At 38.3% G+C, this 17,869-nt stretch overlaps 2 protein-coding genes across 3 annotated transcripts; both read left to right on the forward strand.

The window, feature by feature from the left end:
- The first annotated feature begins 160 nt into the window (after nt 1-160).
- On the forward strand, nt 161-8,915 carry LOC107727817 (RNA-binding protein 12-like). The gene is made up of 3 exons (XM_016537814.1): nt 161-311; nt 3,726-3,809; nt 5,428-8,915. Exon 3 carries the CDS (start codon nt 5,450-5,452, stop codon nt 8,063-8,065), a length of 2,616 nt encoding a protein of 871 aa, XP_016393300.1. The 5' UTR covers nt 161-311; nt 3,726-3,809; nt 5,428-5,449; the 3' UTR covers nt 8,066-8,915.
- A 2,083-nt stretch (nt 8,916-10,998) lies between these two features.
- LOC107727818 (copine-3-like) lies at nt 10,999-17,616 on the forward strand. Of its 2 annotated transcripts, XM_016537815.1 has the most exons (16): nt 10,999-11,099; nt 11,517-11,648; nt 11,950-12,129; nt 13,040-13,114; nt 13,521-13,592; nt 13,773-13,856; nt 13,976-14,065; nt 15,012-15,110; nt 15,266-15,352; nt 15,478-15,537; nt 15,708-15,841; nt 16,371-16,425; nt 16,516-16,567; nt 16,683-16,816; nt 16,967-17,203; nt 17,323-17,616. In XM_016537815.1, the coding sequence occupies exons 2-16, from the start codon at nt 11,517-11,519 to the stop codon at nt 17,434-17,436; spliced, it is 1,605 nt and encodes a 534-aa protein (XP_016393301.1). In that variant the 5' UTR covers nt 10,999-11,099; the 3' UTR covers nt 17,437-17,616. The 2 variants fall into 2 exon arrangements, with proteins under 2 accessions (XP_016393301.1, XP_016393302.1); XM_016537816.1 differs by lacking the exons at nt 10,999-11,099; nt 15,012-15,110 and adding an exon at nt 14,829-14,924.
- Nucleotides 17,617-17,869: the final 253 nt, after the last annotated feature.

Raw genomic sequence — 17,869 nt, forward strand, 5'->3', positions numbered from 1 at the left:
GTCGCGTTATTTCCTTATCTGAGAGCTCAATATACTATATGTGTGTCTATTTTCAGTTTCATCTATCTATCTATCAGATGAGCTCTGCTCTAGAGCTCTTTTGATGTCTAGACCCATAGACCCGCCCACTACACCGTGCGCCTCCAACTGATTGGCTTACAGGAGCGCATGCGCCGTCGCTCTCTTTCCAGTGTCGATACTGAGCAGAGCATGACCAGACTTGGAAGAGCAAGAGGTGGAAGAACACAACTGAAGCGTCTCGTCTTTATTTAAAAAAAAAAAAAAAAAATCAGTTAAGACTAATAATTTCGGTAAGAATATGCAAAGTACATCAGTTCACACATTGTATTTCATGTAGCCATACACAACACTGTCGACATTTGCAAAAGTGCAATGGTTTTTATCAGTTTAATGGAGGGCAGGGTGATTGTGAGCTGCAAACAAACGTCACAGTTTTGTTTAAATTGGTAATGCGCAGCTAGCCAGTCATTTTCTTCCTTTCCGTGCAATGGTTATGTTGTTTTCTTATTTCTAAGAGGTACTGTGCTGAAATGATAGATTGAGGGAATAGCGGCGAGCTTTGTTTCTGCTGTAGACGGCATCAGTCCATTTGCGCTGGTAAATACAGACGGCGCCATTTTGTCATCTCGCTGGTTTTGAGGTTTGAATGGCTGATGACGCCATGCCATGGATGTTATTGTTAACTCTTATTTAACTAGATGATTTTTATTCAAGAAATCAAAATGCTGTGGTTCAGAGCTTTTCTCGAACGGCTGGTCATGCCTGTTTGTTTCTATTGTTATGATTCGCTCTTGTATTTCAGTGGTTGGTTGGTTGGATTTTCCTGCAAAAGCAAGCTGCAAACGTGAATAAGCTCTAGCCTGTTTGAGCTCTATGTGCTACTGATGATGCTCATTTCATATTCGATGTTGTATTACGTTTCTAGCCACTTTGTCTGATTTCAGCATAAATCTGAATTATGGTGACATTGGAGCGTTTGATTTACGTGGATCTTGTGAAAAGCGTTGCTGCAATAGAAATCTCTAAGTTAAGTTTTTTACACAATGTTTTCAAAGTGCAATTAACAGACTTCAACCTTGATGTCTTATTTTAATTATTTGGTTGATGGTAGTTACTATCTGTTTTTACATGCATTCAGGTTTATGTTCACATGGTTAGTGGCCTCTGATTATGGGCCCTGGTTTCCACCTCTGGGTTGTTAAGACTCTTAACGTTATTTAAGTGGTAGAATGTAGGAGATTGTCACATTTTGGTCTAAATACACTTATGTAAGAACTAACCTAGTTTTTGTGGGTTCTGGTGGTAGGTGATCAAATAGGCCCATTTCTCTCCCATTTAAACTGTTCACGTAGAAATGAAAATTGTCATGTTCTCACCCAAACAAAAAAAATTCAGTCATCATGGAAACACAAATGAAATATTTTTAATTAAATCTGCCTATCCTTTGAAAGATAATGCAACCAAAACTTAAGCACAACAAAAAGTACATAAAGAGATGTCTCAAAGAGTAAGAGTAGCCTAATCCAGTGGTTCCCAACCCTGGTCCTGGAGGCACCCCAACACTGCACATTTTGCATGTCTCCTTTCTCTGACGCACCAATTTCACTCTACTAATGAGCTGATAACCTGAATCAGGTGTGTTTGATTAAGGAGACATGCAAAACGTGCAGTGATGGGGTGCCTCCAGGACCAGGGTTGGGAACCACTGGCCCAATCCATAGAAATTAAGAGGTTTAATCCACAACATCTTGTTTTAAATAATGACGAATGTGAGAACCAGCTTCTGTTTACCTTATTTGTTGAGCTCCATTTTTTTAGATTAACCCACTCAATTCATATGGGTTGTCTCTTAGTTTATCTCTTTTTGTACTTATTGATGCATTACTTTTGGTTGCGTGGACTTTAAATGGATGCACAAAAATGAAAGAATATGAAAAATATATTTTGGTTTCCAAAGATGAACTGGAGTCTTGAAGTTGAGTAAAAGACTTTCCATTTATGGAGGGGGTAAATGTGTCATGGATTAGCCTAAATTGAGTGTGAAACTGAAAAAAAGGTTTCTAAAAATGTACAATGGTTATTCTGTTGTTTTTAGTGTCACACTGGCTTTTTTCAGATTTTCTGTATGTTTACAGTTTACCAAATTGAAGGTCAGTAATGCATGAGTTAGGTTAAGATTAGCTAGATGCTGTTAGATATGTTCTCTAATTACGTTTCTTTCACATTGCTCACAACTTAACATTATCAGATTTTCTCTTCACTCTATGGAAGGTCACAATCTGTTTTTGTAGCTTAATATGCTTTGACATGGTTTTTTTTTTTCCTCTCTATGAAAATGTTCCTGTATTTTTGTGTAATGTTTGCTGGGATTCTTGAAATACATGACATGCATGTGTTTTAAGATCAATTCTTATGTGTATGGTAGGGGTGGCTCGATACCACTTTTTCAGAACCGATCCGATACCAAAAATTCTGAGTATCGGCCGATATCGATCCGATACCAGTGCAGTTTTTTTTTTTTTCAGTGTAGTTTTTCTGTACCTCGATGTGTATCTAAACTTTTAGTGGAGAAAAAAAACATTATTTAGTGGGGAACAAATAAAAGTGAATAAGTGTTGGACTAAATCTGGTAAAATGTAAAATTGTAAAATACATTCATGAAAAAAGTAATTTATATATAAATATATAGGGCCTACTATAAAATTAAAAGATGTTTCTTTTAAATGTATAGCACAGTAATGAGACAGCAACATATGATAGATAAGACGAACAAGAAAGGCTATTAATAATCTGTCATTGTGCAAAAGTATTATGATACGAAAGGCTCCAATACAGAGCGGCACAAAGAGCTTATGCGCATCCCGTGCGCAGAATGATGCGCTTGAAGCAACACGGAGTCACAGCGCTCCGCATAGAAAAGTTCAAAGCACAAAGGGAAGAGACATGCTTAGTGTATTAAATCTGTGCGATAATTTATTGAGCCTTTTCTTTTAACAGTTTTAAACCTCAGTTTCTGTGCTCGTGAAGAACAATTCATAGTGCTCTCTGCTCCAGTGTTGTGATCTAACACGGTAGAACACGATTTAGATACAAGCACGATAAAGTCCTTTTATGCAAAACCAGTTATCTTTATTTACAGATCAAGTATAATATTAGGAACATTAAATCATCTTGGAGAGAGTTTCATCGTCTTGACCGAACCAAACGCGACACGCAGTTTGAATGCTGAGTGGAGGATGACTGACAGCCGCAGCAGAGAGAAGAGTTTACGTCAACTTGACTTACATATTCATCTATACTTCACATTAAACTGTGGAACGGCTTCAGAACACTTGGAATATAGTGCACGAAAACTTTATGGTGCTTTATGATGTTTTTGTAGCTTTCGTGGGGCTTAACAAAAACACAGAATAGTATACGCAGAATATCGGATTTGGATCGGTCTCGTCTGACCGATACCCAGATCCGGCAGAAAATGCCCGTATCGGATCGGCGCACCCCTAGTGTATGGCTTTTGTGAAGCAGCTGGCCAACATCTCATGTGCACAAGTGGTGATTAAATTTTTAGTTTTGCTGTACAAGAATGTTATACTAAATGGGCTGGAAATGGCTGGCACTAAATGGTTTTCTTGGAGACACTCATGGGTATGCTTGTTCTAATGCTGTTTACATATATTTCCCTCCGTTTATTCTTTTTATTACAGTCAAGAATTGATTTTAAATGATTGCCGTCAGGATTGGCTTGGGTATCCTGTGCATCTTGTAACGAAGCAGCACTTTTAATACAGGTAAGCATCTGAGGGATCTTAGTCAACTAAAATTAGAGAGATGTGGTCAAATACTTTTATCTTTTATTATTATCAAAAAAAAAGAAAAATGCATTCACTTACAATCTAGAAATGTGGCTTAATAATTTTTTTTTTTCTTAATGTCATTGCAATAGACATTCTGTGCAACTGGTTGACTATCTACCATGCAATTCTCTTTCTATCTTTTTATACAATGCTATTAAAGTTTTGGGCACAATAAGAAAATTGATTTCTTTTAGGTTGTTGCTGGTTACTGTAAAATGTTATAAAGCATATTTAAGCCTATTTAGGGTTCCCACAGTTGCTGGAAACCTAGAAATATAAGGAGAATTTTGAAATTGGGATTTCTAAGGCTGGAAAAGTTAAGGAAATTTAAATCTTTAAGTCATGCAATGTAAGGTTTTCTGGTTCTGCTCAGCTTCATATAATTTGTCAACTAAGCTATACATTGCTTTTGGTGAGTGCAATCTATTTTTATTTTATTCTAGTTTTTTTTTTTTAAAGGATTTAATTAATTACAGGTGACTATAAAAGCCATGAAAATTCATGGGTCAAAAGGTTTGGGAACCCTGTGGTCAGTGAATCATTAAACCAGAAACACTGTAGAATAGGCTACACCAGTGGTCTTCAATCCTGGTCCTGGGGGCCCACAGCATTGCGTATATAGTACGTATATTTTATTTAAAACACCTGAGTCTGATTATCAAGTCATTAGGAGAGATCTTCATGAACTGAACTGAATGTGTCAGATGTGCAGTGCTGTGGGTCCCCAGGACTGTTTTTGCTTAATACAAAATACCAAACGGTGTTATTGGTCTCGGTCTTGTCAGATTTGAAGATTGTGAGTTAAAGGCACAATATGTAATTTTCGCCGCTAGAAGGCGCGTATTCAAAATAAACAAAAAGACAAAGGTGTAGTTTGATGACGCCGTGACTGAGTGTGGAATCATGGGAGTTGTCGTCTTCATCCCCACAGCCAATGCAATCCGATGGGACCCGGGCAGAAATCATGTTCATGGAAGAGCTAATGATTTATTAACGTAGTAGAATGAAGCAGGGTGAGGCTGAAAGCCATCGAAGCAAAACGAGGCTGTTGAACGAGCGTGACATGTGTATGTGGGGGGAAAAAAGCAGCGCTGTTTTATCATACTAGATACATTTGACTCCGGCAAATGGCATTTTCAAAATGGTGTTTTTTTGTAGTAATTTTATGTAGTATGTAGCGTTTCAAGATTAATTGTTTAAAAATAGTTTTAAATGCACTGAAAATTTCCGTTGTTTGATAAGTTTTGTTCAGCTCAATTCATTAGTCATATTTTGTTTTGGTTTGTTGCATGCTATAAAATTAAATTAAGTATGGTAGTGTGCTTTGGCTACAACTACAAAGCCATTAAACAATGTGATGAGCTAAGACTTTGTGTTTCCTACTGGCTTTGCAGTGTTACAATTCAAGCTCTATTTATTCTGCTATAATGTGTTTTCTCCCATAATATTTGGTCTTGCTGTTAATTGTCTTCTTGTGGTTTGTATACTGGTTTTCTGTTATCTTTTTGCCTTTTACCATAGCCTGACAGTCGTTGCCTTCTTTCATCTACAGGTGTGTGTTGTTGCACCTCAGCATGGCTGTGGTCATCCGTTTGCAGGGTCTCCCCATTGTGGCTGGGACTATGGACATACGCCATTTCTTCTCTGGATTGACCATCCCGGATGGTGGTGTGCATATTGTAGGGGGTGAACACGGTGAGGCTTTTATCGTGTTCGCCACAGATGAAGATGCAAGGCTTGGGATGATGCGCACAGGGGGGTCGATCAAAGGTTCCAAGGTTTCTTTGTTGCTAAGTAGCAAAACTGAAATGCAAAATATGATCGAGCTCAGCCGTAGGCGCTTTGAAACTGGCAGTGCAGAGGTTACAACAGGAAATGGCAGTAGGCCGGGTCCACCGCTTGGTACTGGTGGAAGTGGAAGGGGCAACTTGCCAACCACAGCACAAAGTTTTAGTAACACAACTTCAACTACAGCCACCACAGCAGCATCAGCACACGAGCCTGTAAGCAACAAGACTGTCCCTACCTTTTCCACCACTACCATGGGCAACATGCCCCCAAACTTTAATAATTTCAGCAGCCCAAGTCTTAGTTTGGGATCCACAATGACCACAGCAATGTCGTCGCTGAACTCTTTACCTCCCCCGATACCTCCCTTGCCCACCATGTCAACTCTACCACCGATGCCCCCCATACCAGTACCACCACCAGTTGCCACATTGCCACCGGTACCAGCTGTTAATCCACTAACATCAGTTCCTCCGGTCCCGCCCATTGCACACATGCAGCACATGCCACACATGCCTGCACTTCCTCCGTTCAACCCTGGTGTCCCTCCCCCAGTTGGCCCTGGTGGTTTAGCCTCTGGTCCACTGTCTCTCGGAAATCCCAATCCAATGTTCCTAAATCCCCTAAACCCTCTAAACCCCCTGAACCTCCAACCTCACATGAAATCGCCAGTGACAAACCCAGATGAGTTTTATGTTCATCTACATGGCCTTCCTTTTTCAGTCACTGAAATTGAAGTTAGAGATTTTTTCCAGGGACTTGGGATAGAGTCAGTTCGTTTGCTCAAAGACAACCTGGGTAGAAACAATGGCAGGGCATTGGTTAAGTTCTTCTCACCCCAAGAATCTTTTGAGGCTCTGAAAAGAAACGCAGGAATGATAGGCCAAAGATACGTTGAGGTTTCTCCAGCTACAGAGCGGCAGTGGAGAGAGAGCTCGGGACAGTCTAAAGCTGGTGGTGATGCCGAACACAGCCGTCATCGTCGCAGAGGCGCCAATTCGCCACCACCCTGTGGCCGTGAGCGAGCCAGATCCCGATCTCCCCACAAACTAGAATTCTGTGTCTATTTGAAAGGACTCCCATATGAAGCAGAAAACAAGCAGATCTTTGAGTTTTTCAAAAATCTTAACATTGTTGAAGATAGCATTTACATTGCATATGGACCCAATGGCAGGGCAACCGGTGAGGGATTTGTGGAGTTTAGGAATGAAACAGACTACAAAGCTGCTCTCGGATGCCATATGCAGTACATGGGTAGTCGGTTCATACAGGTGCATCCAATCACAAAGAAAAACATGTATGAAAAGATAGACGCCATTCGCAAACGAATGCAGGGTTCCCAAGGCGATCAGAAGAATAGCTCGGGTGAAGGAGGAAAGAGTGCCAAGAATTGTGCTCACATAACCAATATTCCCTATAACGTATCAAAAAAAGATGTCCGTCTGTTTCTTGATGGCATTCAGTTGTTTGAGGAAAGCCTCAAGGTGTTAGTTGACGCAAATGGTAACGGTCTTGGCCAGGCTATTGTGCAGTTTAAGTCCGATGACGATGCACTTAAAGCAGAGAGACTACATAGGCAGAAATTGAATGGCAGGGATGCTTTCGTTCATTTAGTAACATTCGAGCAGATGAAAGAAGTTGAGAGAAATCCTCCTCCCCAGGCAAAAAGAGGCCAGAAATCTCAAGGAAATTCCCATGCTCATGCCTATGCACACTCTCAGCCCCAGGCCCAAGTTCCCCAAGCACCTCATGCTTTTCCAGGAATGACAGGGGATGAGTTTAGTTTTCTGAGAAATGCTGTAGGGACCCTTGGCAACGGTCCCCCTTTTATCAACCCATTTATTGCCCCAGGTAACGGACTGGCAGCGCCGCCGCCTTTGCCGCCACTTTGTGCTTCGTTGGGTGATGTCTCGTTTAGCATTCCCCCGCCAATGGTTGGAGGACCTTTGCCCGGTCCTGTCCTAGAGCATCCTGGTTTCAGACCCGATGGCAACAGTGCACCTGCCGGCTTTGTTAGTGTGCTAGAGCCCTTAAGGGGCATCCCACCGTTTGATAATGGATCTTCTCTTAAAGCAGTCAGCCAAAATCGTGGCAGTGGCCAAGGTCAGCGGCCAGCTTCTGAGAGTTTAAGAGGACCATCCAGCGGTGGTCCAGGTAATTCGCGGCCCACCATTGTCAAAATTCAAAACATGCCCTTTACTGTGACCGTTGATGAGATTATTGATTTCTTCTATGGCTATCAAGTGTTGCCTGGTTCAGTATGCTTGCAATTCAGTGAGAAGGGTTTGCCCACTGGGGAAGCGATGGTTGCTTTTGACTCCCATGATGAAGCAATGGCTGCTGTTATGGACCTGAATGATAGGCCCATTGGGGCAAGAAAAGTTAAGATCACTTTGGGGTGAAAGCAACATCTTAGTATTTGCAAAGTGTCTTATTTTTTGACACGTTTTTCTGGAAAATGTCCTTATCCGGTTGTTTTATGTACAGAAGAAAAAAAATGACAAGTATTAGATTCTCTTTTTTTCCTGGACATATTATTTATCCAAGGTTGTAGTAGTTACATGAAGCATGTAATAATTGAGGAAAGACCATGTTTTTTTAAATTCCTCTAAACAGCATTGTTTATAGTGGTATGTTCAATAGAGCCTAATATCTGCGATAGAGGTTAGCTAGCAAGTACGTTTCACTCTCAGAATTCCTCAGTTTTTGTATCTCTGCTCAAGTTTTACACATCTGTATATGATCCATGCTGCATCTACACATTTCTTTCTGAGGTAATAACCGTGCTGCCGTGCATTGTGTGCAGTTACAATGTTTGCTCTCTGCTGCAAGCTTTTCTATATGTCAATAAAATGCAAGTGTTCATGTCTTTTTCATTATCTGTTGCTGTCACATTGGATTGCTTTAAAAAGCCTGATGTCAAACCAATTCTGTAAATGCTAAGCGGGATGTGAAGCAAATGCAGAATTGTAATATGTATATGAAAGCATTTTATTCTCTATGCTTAGCTTCTGTTCTCTTGTTGCTGTGGTGTTTGATGATAGTTTCCTTTTTTTCTTTTTTTTGGATGTTTGGCTTTTTTTTTTCAGTGTTGCTGAAATGGATCAGTTATGCTTAGTTTTCGACGTTCCAGCGCTTTTTCTCTTGTAAATACTTTCCAGCTGAACTATTTTGTCAATAAAATGCCTTACTTGAAATGATGACACTTAAAGTTATTGTGTTCTCTCCTGTCCTTCTGTTTTTTTCCAGTTCAGATATGAACAATAAAATATTTTGCTGTGACTTGTTTCCAATATTAAACCATTTATATTTTAAATATTTTTTCATCAGATGTGTTATTGTAGAGATTGGACTCTAGCTCTAATCTATTGCTTGTTGCTTTAGACTGTCTTTATATTGTAGTCTTGACCTTTTCTCACAATGCATTATTTAAAATGTATTTTTTTTTATACCTGAGATGAGAAGGCACTCTTTGAATGTTTCATATTTTCTGCTACCACAGATAAGCATCTCCGATAAAAGCATCATACTGTTGAATGAGTTTTGTTTGTTTAGAGTGGAAACGTTTTTGTTCAGTTGAGTCAGGAAGCTAAATTTTGTAATTATTTTAGTATAGATTCTATTGAACTGTATATCAGATTTAGTCATATGCCTAAAGCTTAGTATATGGATCAGAAACCCATGAAATTCTGCCTTTGTTGTGCCACAGATGGCTTTTTAAAAATGCTGTGTCTCCATATGTAAAATTAAAAGAGGAACACGTTTTTGAAATTTGTTCTGATGTTATACAAGGGAATGAACAATTCTCATGCAAACTGCACTGAGAGGTGCATGAAATGTTTCATTGTTATGGCTGTGGATTATGATGGCAAATGTTATGCTGCATAAAATTAGCTTTTCTAAAGATTTTTCATTTACTCACATGGTTGTCATTTCTCTCTTCCAACCTGTTTTTTTTTTGTTTTGTTTTTTTAAGAATTCTACACATTCTCAATGCCTTTCTATCAAAGCAGGTCAAGTGGGATTGCTCTCAAATGCTGCTCTTTGATGCTTTGAATCTGCTTGTGATGGTCCTGTTCAGAAGATCAAAAGTTCAGGGTTATTTATGCAAGTTCTTTCTGTTTGGGTTGATCTTTTGTACTTTTGTTGTGAAATGCTTTAGAATTAAATTCATAATGAGTTGAGTGGATTTCTGCCTGTTTCGCATTCTCGAGCGGTTCTCCAGCTTTGTGGACTGCATATTTTGCTTTGTGCCTTTTTGACACTGAGCCTTGGTTCCTGATTAACATGTTAATGTTCAGGTAAGTGCTAATCACAGACATGAATACTGCTATAAACTACCAGTGAGCATTGAATTGCCTACCAGATTTATTACTGTTTGTTCTACATTTCAAAGGAAGAATGCATTGTGTGGGAAAAACATGGAATTGATTAGCTTTGTTTTGAGAAATAAAATGCTGCTATGCATTGCCACAATTTTGGAAAGATTTGGGCTGATATTGCAACAAATGTTTTCAAGAAACTAGGTGTTGTTGAGCTATGCAATTGAAATACTGTCTATAAGTTGTGTAAGAGTTACAACACTGCTTTGCAATGGTGATTGATGTGGTGAGATTGGTGTTAAGGAGTGAAGTTTTTATAGACATTTGAAGACTTATCTACATTTTAGCCTATATTTTGATTACACCGCAATATCAAGAAGCAACAAATGCCTCTAATTTGTCACTCTGAAAGATTGTCCAAAAAATAAGGTACAAAGTAATATAGGAATTTGTTCTGTATTGTTTGTTCGCTTTTTGCAAATAATTTGGCCCAGTTAACTGATCTCTGTTACTATGGAGACAGAGGTCAAGGAAAGCACGATCTGCTAGATGTTTTTTAACCCAGATGCTACTACAGGTTGCGCTTAAACCAGTCGAGACCTACTGTGCTGTGGCACTACAGATGCTGGTAGAATACGTAACAAATATAAAGCTGCTGATTGATCGCTGCATTGTTGGGTGTATTACGTGAAAGTATTATAAACTCATGCAGTCAAGCTGTTATTAACGCTGAAACGCTATTTTTACAGATTCAGTTGGTAGTTGTGGTTACACGCGTGTTTTAATATCATGTAAAGTGTAATGAGTGTAAGTTCACGACGTTGGTTGAAATTAGAACTGCTTGTTGCTGCGTCCTCTGTGTAATGAGTCAGTCCACGTTAGTTTCATGCACTGTGCTCTGTGCTGCGGGTTGGTGCGGTGATTGACAGGCTTCTGGCCAATCGCAGAGTAGTTCGGCTGGCGTTCTGACCAATAGCGTTGCACGTCTGGAGAGGAACTGAATGGCAACGCCCAGCTCTTTTTGTAGTACATGAACGTCTGGGTGGAGACGGTAGTAGGCAGTTTTTGCACAGAGTATCTCCGAACAGTTTCTACAGTTTGAAAATTGTTAAGGGTATGATATTTTTGATTTCACGGTAGCATTTGTCAGCTCATTTTGTATTATCGGGTTGCCTGTTTTAGATTCGCGGTACGCCGTTAAGCAATGCACAAATGTTTTTTAATCGCGTTATAATACATTTAAGGCGTGACTGTCGACATTTAGGCCAACAGATACGATATTTACCTCATTTATTTGTTTTAAAACGCATAGTTTTGTGAAATGGAGCATGCATGGTTCGACGATTATATGAACTTTTTGTTTTGCTTTACCACGGACAAGTTCAGCAGAATGCGTCCTTCTGAACAATTCTTTCCCTCTCCTTCATCAAATATTTCACTTCCTCACGGTTGTACGCTTTAGTGATTCATAGAAGATGTTTAGCTGCGAGACAAAAACTTTCTACAAGTTTGTATCTGTTGTGGTTTTCAGATGGCCGCTCATTGTGTGTCGAAGGTCGAGCTCTCCATCTCTTGCAATAATCTGCTGGATAAAGATGTTGGATCCAAATCTGATCCACTCTGTGTTCTGCTGCAGAGTGTCGGGGATGACAAATGGTCAGAGGTATGCATGTTAACCCTTAAAAAGCCGCTGTGGCTACATTGAAATCAAATAACATTACTTTTTTACTGAGTATAACAGCAGCTGACACTCACTGCAAGTTTTCATCGGGCAAAAAAAGTGCTGAATGTCACAGCTTGCTAAAGTTGCGAGTCGCTGATTATTGACACCAATACAAGCAGTAATTTCTGTGATTTATAATTTAGATTATTTATACAATCACTGATTATCAAATTATTTAAAATGTAATTTACTTTTGTGGGTGTGTATATCCTTGTTTGCTTAATGTATGTGATCACTGCAGGTGGAACGCACAGAGAGAGTGAAGAATTGCCAGGACCCCGAGTTCTCAACAAAACTTCACATTGACTACCACTTTGAGAAGGTGCAGAAACTAAAGTTTGGCATCTATGATATTGACAACAAGTCTGTTGACCTCAAGGATGACGACTTCCTGGGAGGCTTTGAATGCACCCTTGGCCAGGTATGTATCATGAAGAGTGTTGCATTGAGATGCACTTATTCTTATGTGATCTCTGTTCTGTGCTAGTTGCGACTATGCAGTGCTAATATTAGTGGCACTGGACTTCATTAAGTAAGGGATAATGTACGTCCAGCCGATTGTTATCGCAGAATTAAGCCCGACAGCACTAATGCTGTGTAAGACTGAAGGGCTTTATTTTGCGATAACAACCAGTTGGATGTAAGTTATTCCGTTTATTACATGGCTTCTTGCCACAAAACTAAATAATTAGACACGAAATATTGATTTGAGTTGAAATATTTGAACGCAAAGCTTCCGTGAAGAAAGCAGTTGCTAGCAAGTGGCAAGTTCAAACTAGACGGGCATTAAGAGATATGGTACAGTCATACTACTTATTACACAGCATTTCACCACATGAATAATTATGGCAATAAAAGATACTGATTTAAGATTAAGTTGTTTTTAAATCTTACCAGTTTGTTATTTATCTTACAATCCACAAATCCATTAGAGTGTACAAAACAAACATCGCAAAATGGCAGCAACTGTGTTTGTATGAAACAAGAGAGCAAGTCTGCAATACCAAAATGATATAATTAAATATTTGTACGGAGAATATTGATTTGAGTTTTAATGTTTTATTAAACACAAACACAAAGCTTCCATGAAAAAAAATGGTTCCCAGCAAGCGAATAGCACCGACTGCCGTTACCTGGATGAGCCTGTGTTATTAGTTTTTACCGGTTGTTATCGGGGAATAACATGCCTTAGAATGTGGTGACTGTCCAATCAGAATCGAGTATTCCACAGAGCAGTGTAACAACAATGTATAACACATGCATAATGGTGTTTTAGTGTTAACAATACACTTGAATTCACAGCTTTGTTTATGCACCAAACTTTACAACAGATTGTGTCAAGTAGGAAGATTACCAGACCCCTTCAGCTCAAGGCAGCAAAACCAGCTGGGAAAGGCACAATAACAGTATGTGTTCATAAACACTCTTACTGCTATTTCTAATATGGCAACACTGGTAAAAGAAAATGGAAATTTATCACATGAGAGTTTTACCACCTTCCCAATGAATGTTTTACAGACCACATAATTCAATTCATTTGCATTTGCGGTGTCTTTATTTGCAGGAGAATTTAAGAGCTTCACAAAAGAATGATTAATTTGCATATTGCACGGTTTTTAGTAAACCACAAAAAGCCCTCTGTTTGAGCAAAATAACATTTTCATTTGTGAATGTATGCAGAGTTTGTCAATCTACCATTCATTAGCTTTATATATCATTAGCTATTCATTAGCCTTATATATAAATTCATTAGCTTTTTTTATTTAACATTTAGCAATGTTGTCTTTTTTTATTATTATTTTTTATGAACAGATCACAGCTGATGAGGTGAAAGACAACAGGGCTGTTGTGATGGAAGTAGAGGCCAAAAACCTGGATAAAAAGGTAGATATAATCAGCCTCTGTGTTCTTGCATCTTGCTGTAACCATTTATAATTTGTACCTTATCAATTATAGTTACTGCTGGCTTACCACAAAAATTATTGCCATATTCAGTGTAAAAGCAGTTATGTACTGTTGTGATCTATGGAAGATGCACGTTATATTCACTACTACTTCTTTCAGGATATGTTTGGGAAGTCTGATCCATTCTTGGAGTTTTTCAAGCAAGAAGAAGATGGGAAGTGGCAGCTAGTTCACAGGACTGAGGTTTTTACCCACTTTCACTTACACAGAGAACCAGTTTTTTTTTGTGCATGCAAAACAATTAATCGGTTACTGCATTTTTTTGCTGATGGTTGTTTTTGACTTTTTTCTGTTTTTAATAGGTCATCAAGAATAATTTGAATCCATCTTGGAAAAAGTTTACCGTTTCCTTGCATACATTCTGTAGTGGTGACCTGAATAAACCAATCAAGGTATCAAAGGGTTTTTATGCTCAATCAGATGATTTGTCATTAGTATCTTAGTTTAACAATTTCACCATGCAAGAGAAACCTTTGATTTTATTTTAGAAGACAGAGTCCAGTGCATTTATCTTCAGGATAATAGGAAGAAATTGGTGCTTTTGGCTCTCAGACATAATTGAGAATTTAAAAAGTTACTCATCTAAACTTATCAAATGTGAACACTTGTCTTTTCACAAAAAAGAACCTTTAATTTCTACCACATATACCCTTCAAAAGTTTGGGGTCAGTAAAATTTGTTTTTGAAAGAAGCCTTTTATGCTCAATTCTGCATTTATTTGATAAAATATATAGTAAAAACAGAAATGGTCAAAAAAGTATAATTTAAGATAACTGTTTTGTTTTAATGTATTTCAAAATAATGGAAATTGTGATGCATTCTTTTTAGGATTGTTTGTTGAATTTCATTTCTTTCAAATAGTAATTTTACCAAAGTAAAAGTCTTTACTGTTACTACTTTACTGTTATCAATTTAATGCACCCTTGATTAATACAGGTATTCATTTCTTTAAAAAAAACTTACTACCCTCAAACTTTGGAACAGTAGTGTACAAAACATAGGTGACAACTTTTGGGCGAAGCTATTCGATCAGATAAAAAGACACATAGTATCATTAAAATATAACTGTGTACCTGTTTTAAGGGACCAAAGACACCATCAGCCAGCACTTTCAGTTGTCCTAGTCCTTAGACTAAAGCTTTGTCTAATTGCTAGGTAACTTGTTACGATAAGGATGAAGACACAAGCTCAGACATGATAGGGGAGTTCACCTGCACCGCCGCTAAACTAATGGAGGCTAAAGACAATGCGGTGAGCAGGACACATGTCTGTTAATCTTCCCTAAACATCTTTATTTTTCTTTTTTTCTGTCTGTCTGTCCGTGGCTTTTTGTTTTAGGTTCATTGTTTTGATTATGATAGCGATGGCTCTCATGATCTCATTGGTGTGTTTCAAACTAATGTGTCAGATCTGCAGAAAGCAGCTCCTGGCTCCCCGGTGAGACTGCACCTTCACTGCTCCAGGCTTTCTTGTTGTCCTTGTGTTAACAGTAGAATATTTCCTTTTCCTCACATGAATTTCCATTCTGATCACTTCCATAATTTCTATGAGTTTTATTGTAGGGCATTAGTGAAAAGTTTTCATTTTTGTAGGTTGAGTTTGACTGCATTCATCCAGAGAAGCAAAAGAAGAAAAAGAGTTATAAGAACTCTGGGGTCATCAGGATTAAGTATTGCAAGGTTCGAATAATCTTCAACTGTTACGTATGAAAACATACTAAGCAGTATTATGTGTTGAAAGTTGCAGAATTGTTTAGAATAATTTTATGATAATGATGATAAATAATCTCCATACTGTCTTTCAGCTTGAGGCACAGTATTCATTTCTGGATTATGTGATGGGAGGTTGCCAAATTAACTTCACGGTAAGATCTGTCATGCCACAACATTTGCTTCTGATAGCAGGTGTTTTTTCTGGATTCATTTACATGCCGATGTAATGAATGGGTATAATGCAGAACATTACATTTAGGATGTCAATTTGAGGCTGTATGGTTTAAACTCTAAAACAAAGGTGAATATTGTTTGGTTTTAGGTGGGCATTGACTTCACTGGCTCTAATGGAGACCCCCGCTCCCCTGACTCTCTGCACTATCTCAGCCCTAATGGCGTGAACCAGTATCTGTCAGCCATCTGGTCCGTTGGCCAGGTAGTCCAAGACTATGACACGTAAGAGAGAGATTTTTGTCCGTAAAGTTCACCCTTTGAGCACTGTACTGAAATAATTATTGTAGGGAAAGTATAGAAATATTAAAATTGTTTGAAAATCATTGTTTTATTTTTTTTAAGAAATTAATACTTTTATTCAGCAGGAATGCATTAAATTGATCAACAGTGACAGTAAAGACATTTTTAATGTTAAAAATGATTTTTATTTCAAATAAATGTAGTTCTTTTGAACCTTGTTCAAAGAATCCTAAAAAGTATCAGTTAAAAAAAACAAAAAAAAAACAAGCAGCAAAACTGTTTTCAACAGATAAGATTCATTGATAAGAATAAATGTGTCTTGAGCTAGATTAATGGATGCTGAAAATCACAGAAATTCATTACATTTTAAAATATATTAAATAATAATTATATTTAACAATACTATTGTTTTTTACATTTAGTTTTTATTCAAATAATTCCAGCCTTGGTGAGCATTGGGAATTTTTTGTGTGTGTGTGTACATAGAAGTCATTTTTTTCTTCTCCTGTAGTGATAAACTTTTCCCAGCATTTGGATTTGGTGCTCAAGTGCCTCCAAACTTCCAGGTTAGCCATTACAGGTGTCCTTGATACTTATTCATTGTTAGTTGTAATAGAAATTTAATTCAACAAAAGTACGTTTTTGCAATTTCTTAGGTATCCCATGAGTTCCCATTGAACTTCAACACCAATAGCCCATATTGCCAAGGTGAGACTCACAATGTTTGAAAATTTGGATTTGAAATTGAACAATTACACACCTGTTTGACTAGAACACGTTCTAAGATGCTTGTGTCACATGGCTGATGTTTTATACCATGCAGGAGTGCAAGGCATTGTGGACGCCTACCGCATGGTTTTGCCTCAAATTCGTCTCTATGGACCCACCAACTTCTCCCCCATTATAAATCACGTGGCCCGAATTGCAGCCGAAGCCGCCCAGCAAACAAATGCAGCAGTGAGTAACTCTACGTGCCTTTTTTGTAGTGTGCTGCCTCATCCACAGGATGTGGTTTGATGGGTATTCATGTGTCTTTGATCTGTGGTTTGCCATTGTATTTTCAGTCCATTAGCATTATGTGTGTCTTTTTCTCTGTCTCTAAATTAGCAATACTGTGTGCTGTTGATCATCACTGATGGAGAGATCACTGATCTCGACCAGACCAGACAATCCATCGTGAACAGCTCCAAACTGCCCATGTCTATCATCATCGTGGGTGTGGGTGAGGCAGACTTTAAGGCCATGGAGTTTCTGGATGGGGACAATGGAGTTCTCAAATCTTTGACCGGAGAACCGGTGGCCAGAGATATTGTGCAGTTTGTGCCCTTCAAGCAGTTTGCCAGTGTATGAGCCTCTTAAAATATGAATTGGTTTAAAGTCCTTAAATTCACATCCAGTGTTTTCTGTAATTACATCACTGTCAGTAATTATGCCATCTCTTTTTACATCTCGTTTCTCCTTAGGCTCCTAAAGAAGCGCTGGCTCAGAGTGTTCTAGCCGAGGTGCCAAATCAGCTGGTGTCATACTTCAAAATGAGAAATATGGCTCCTGTCACCCCTCCTTCACCTGTCAAGTAGACACAGGTTTGCGCTGGAGACTGAATTGTAGGTATCTAAAAGAAATAGGAGTTTGTTAGAATTAGTATGGGTCACCACTAGAGGGAACCACAGCTCTGTTAAAGGAAGCACTGTGGTGGTGTTGAACTCTAATGAAGACAACTTGTATTTTCCTTTTTTTTTATATTATGCAAATAATTTTCATTCTCAGTCCTTCATATTTTTCTTTTACTTTCCAAGATTGTTATTCCTTATATTATTCTTTTCCAACTGGAAAAGAGTTTATATAAATGTCTTTTTTTATATAGATCTATTTCTCTGTATTGTTCCATATATTTTTGTATTATTGTTCATGAATACAGATGCCTTGAGTTTCTTAAGCCAATATTTGAAATTACTTTTAGGCCTTGCTCTGCTTTTTGATGTAGATGTATGCAATATCAATCAGGAATGC

Source organism: Sinocyclocheilus rhinocerous, unplaced genomic scaffold, assembly GCF_001515625.1.
Source record: "Sinocyclocheilus rhinocerous isolate Xijiao unplaced genomic scaffold, SAMN03320098_v1.1 scaffold576, whole genome shotgun sequence".
Lineage (NCBI taxonomy): Eukaryota > Metazoa > Chordata > Actinopteri > Cypriniformes > Cyprinidae > Sinocyclocheilus > Sinocyclocheilus rhinocerous.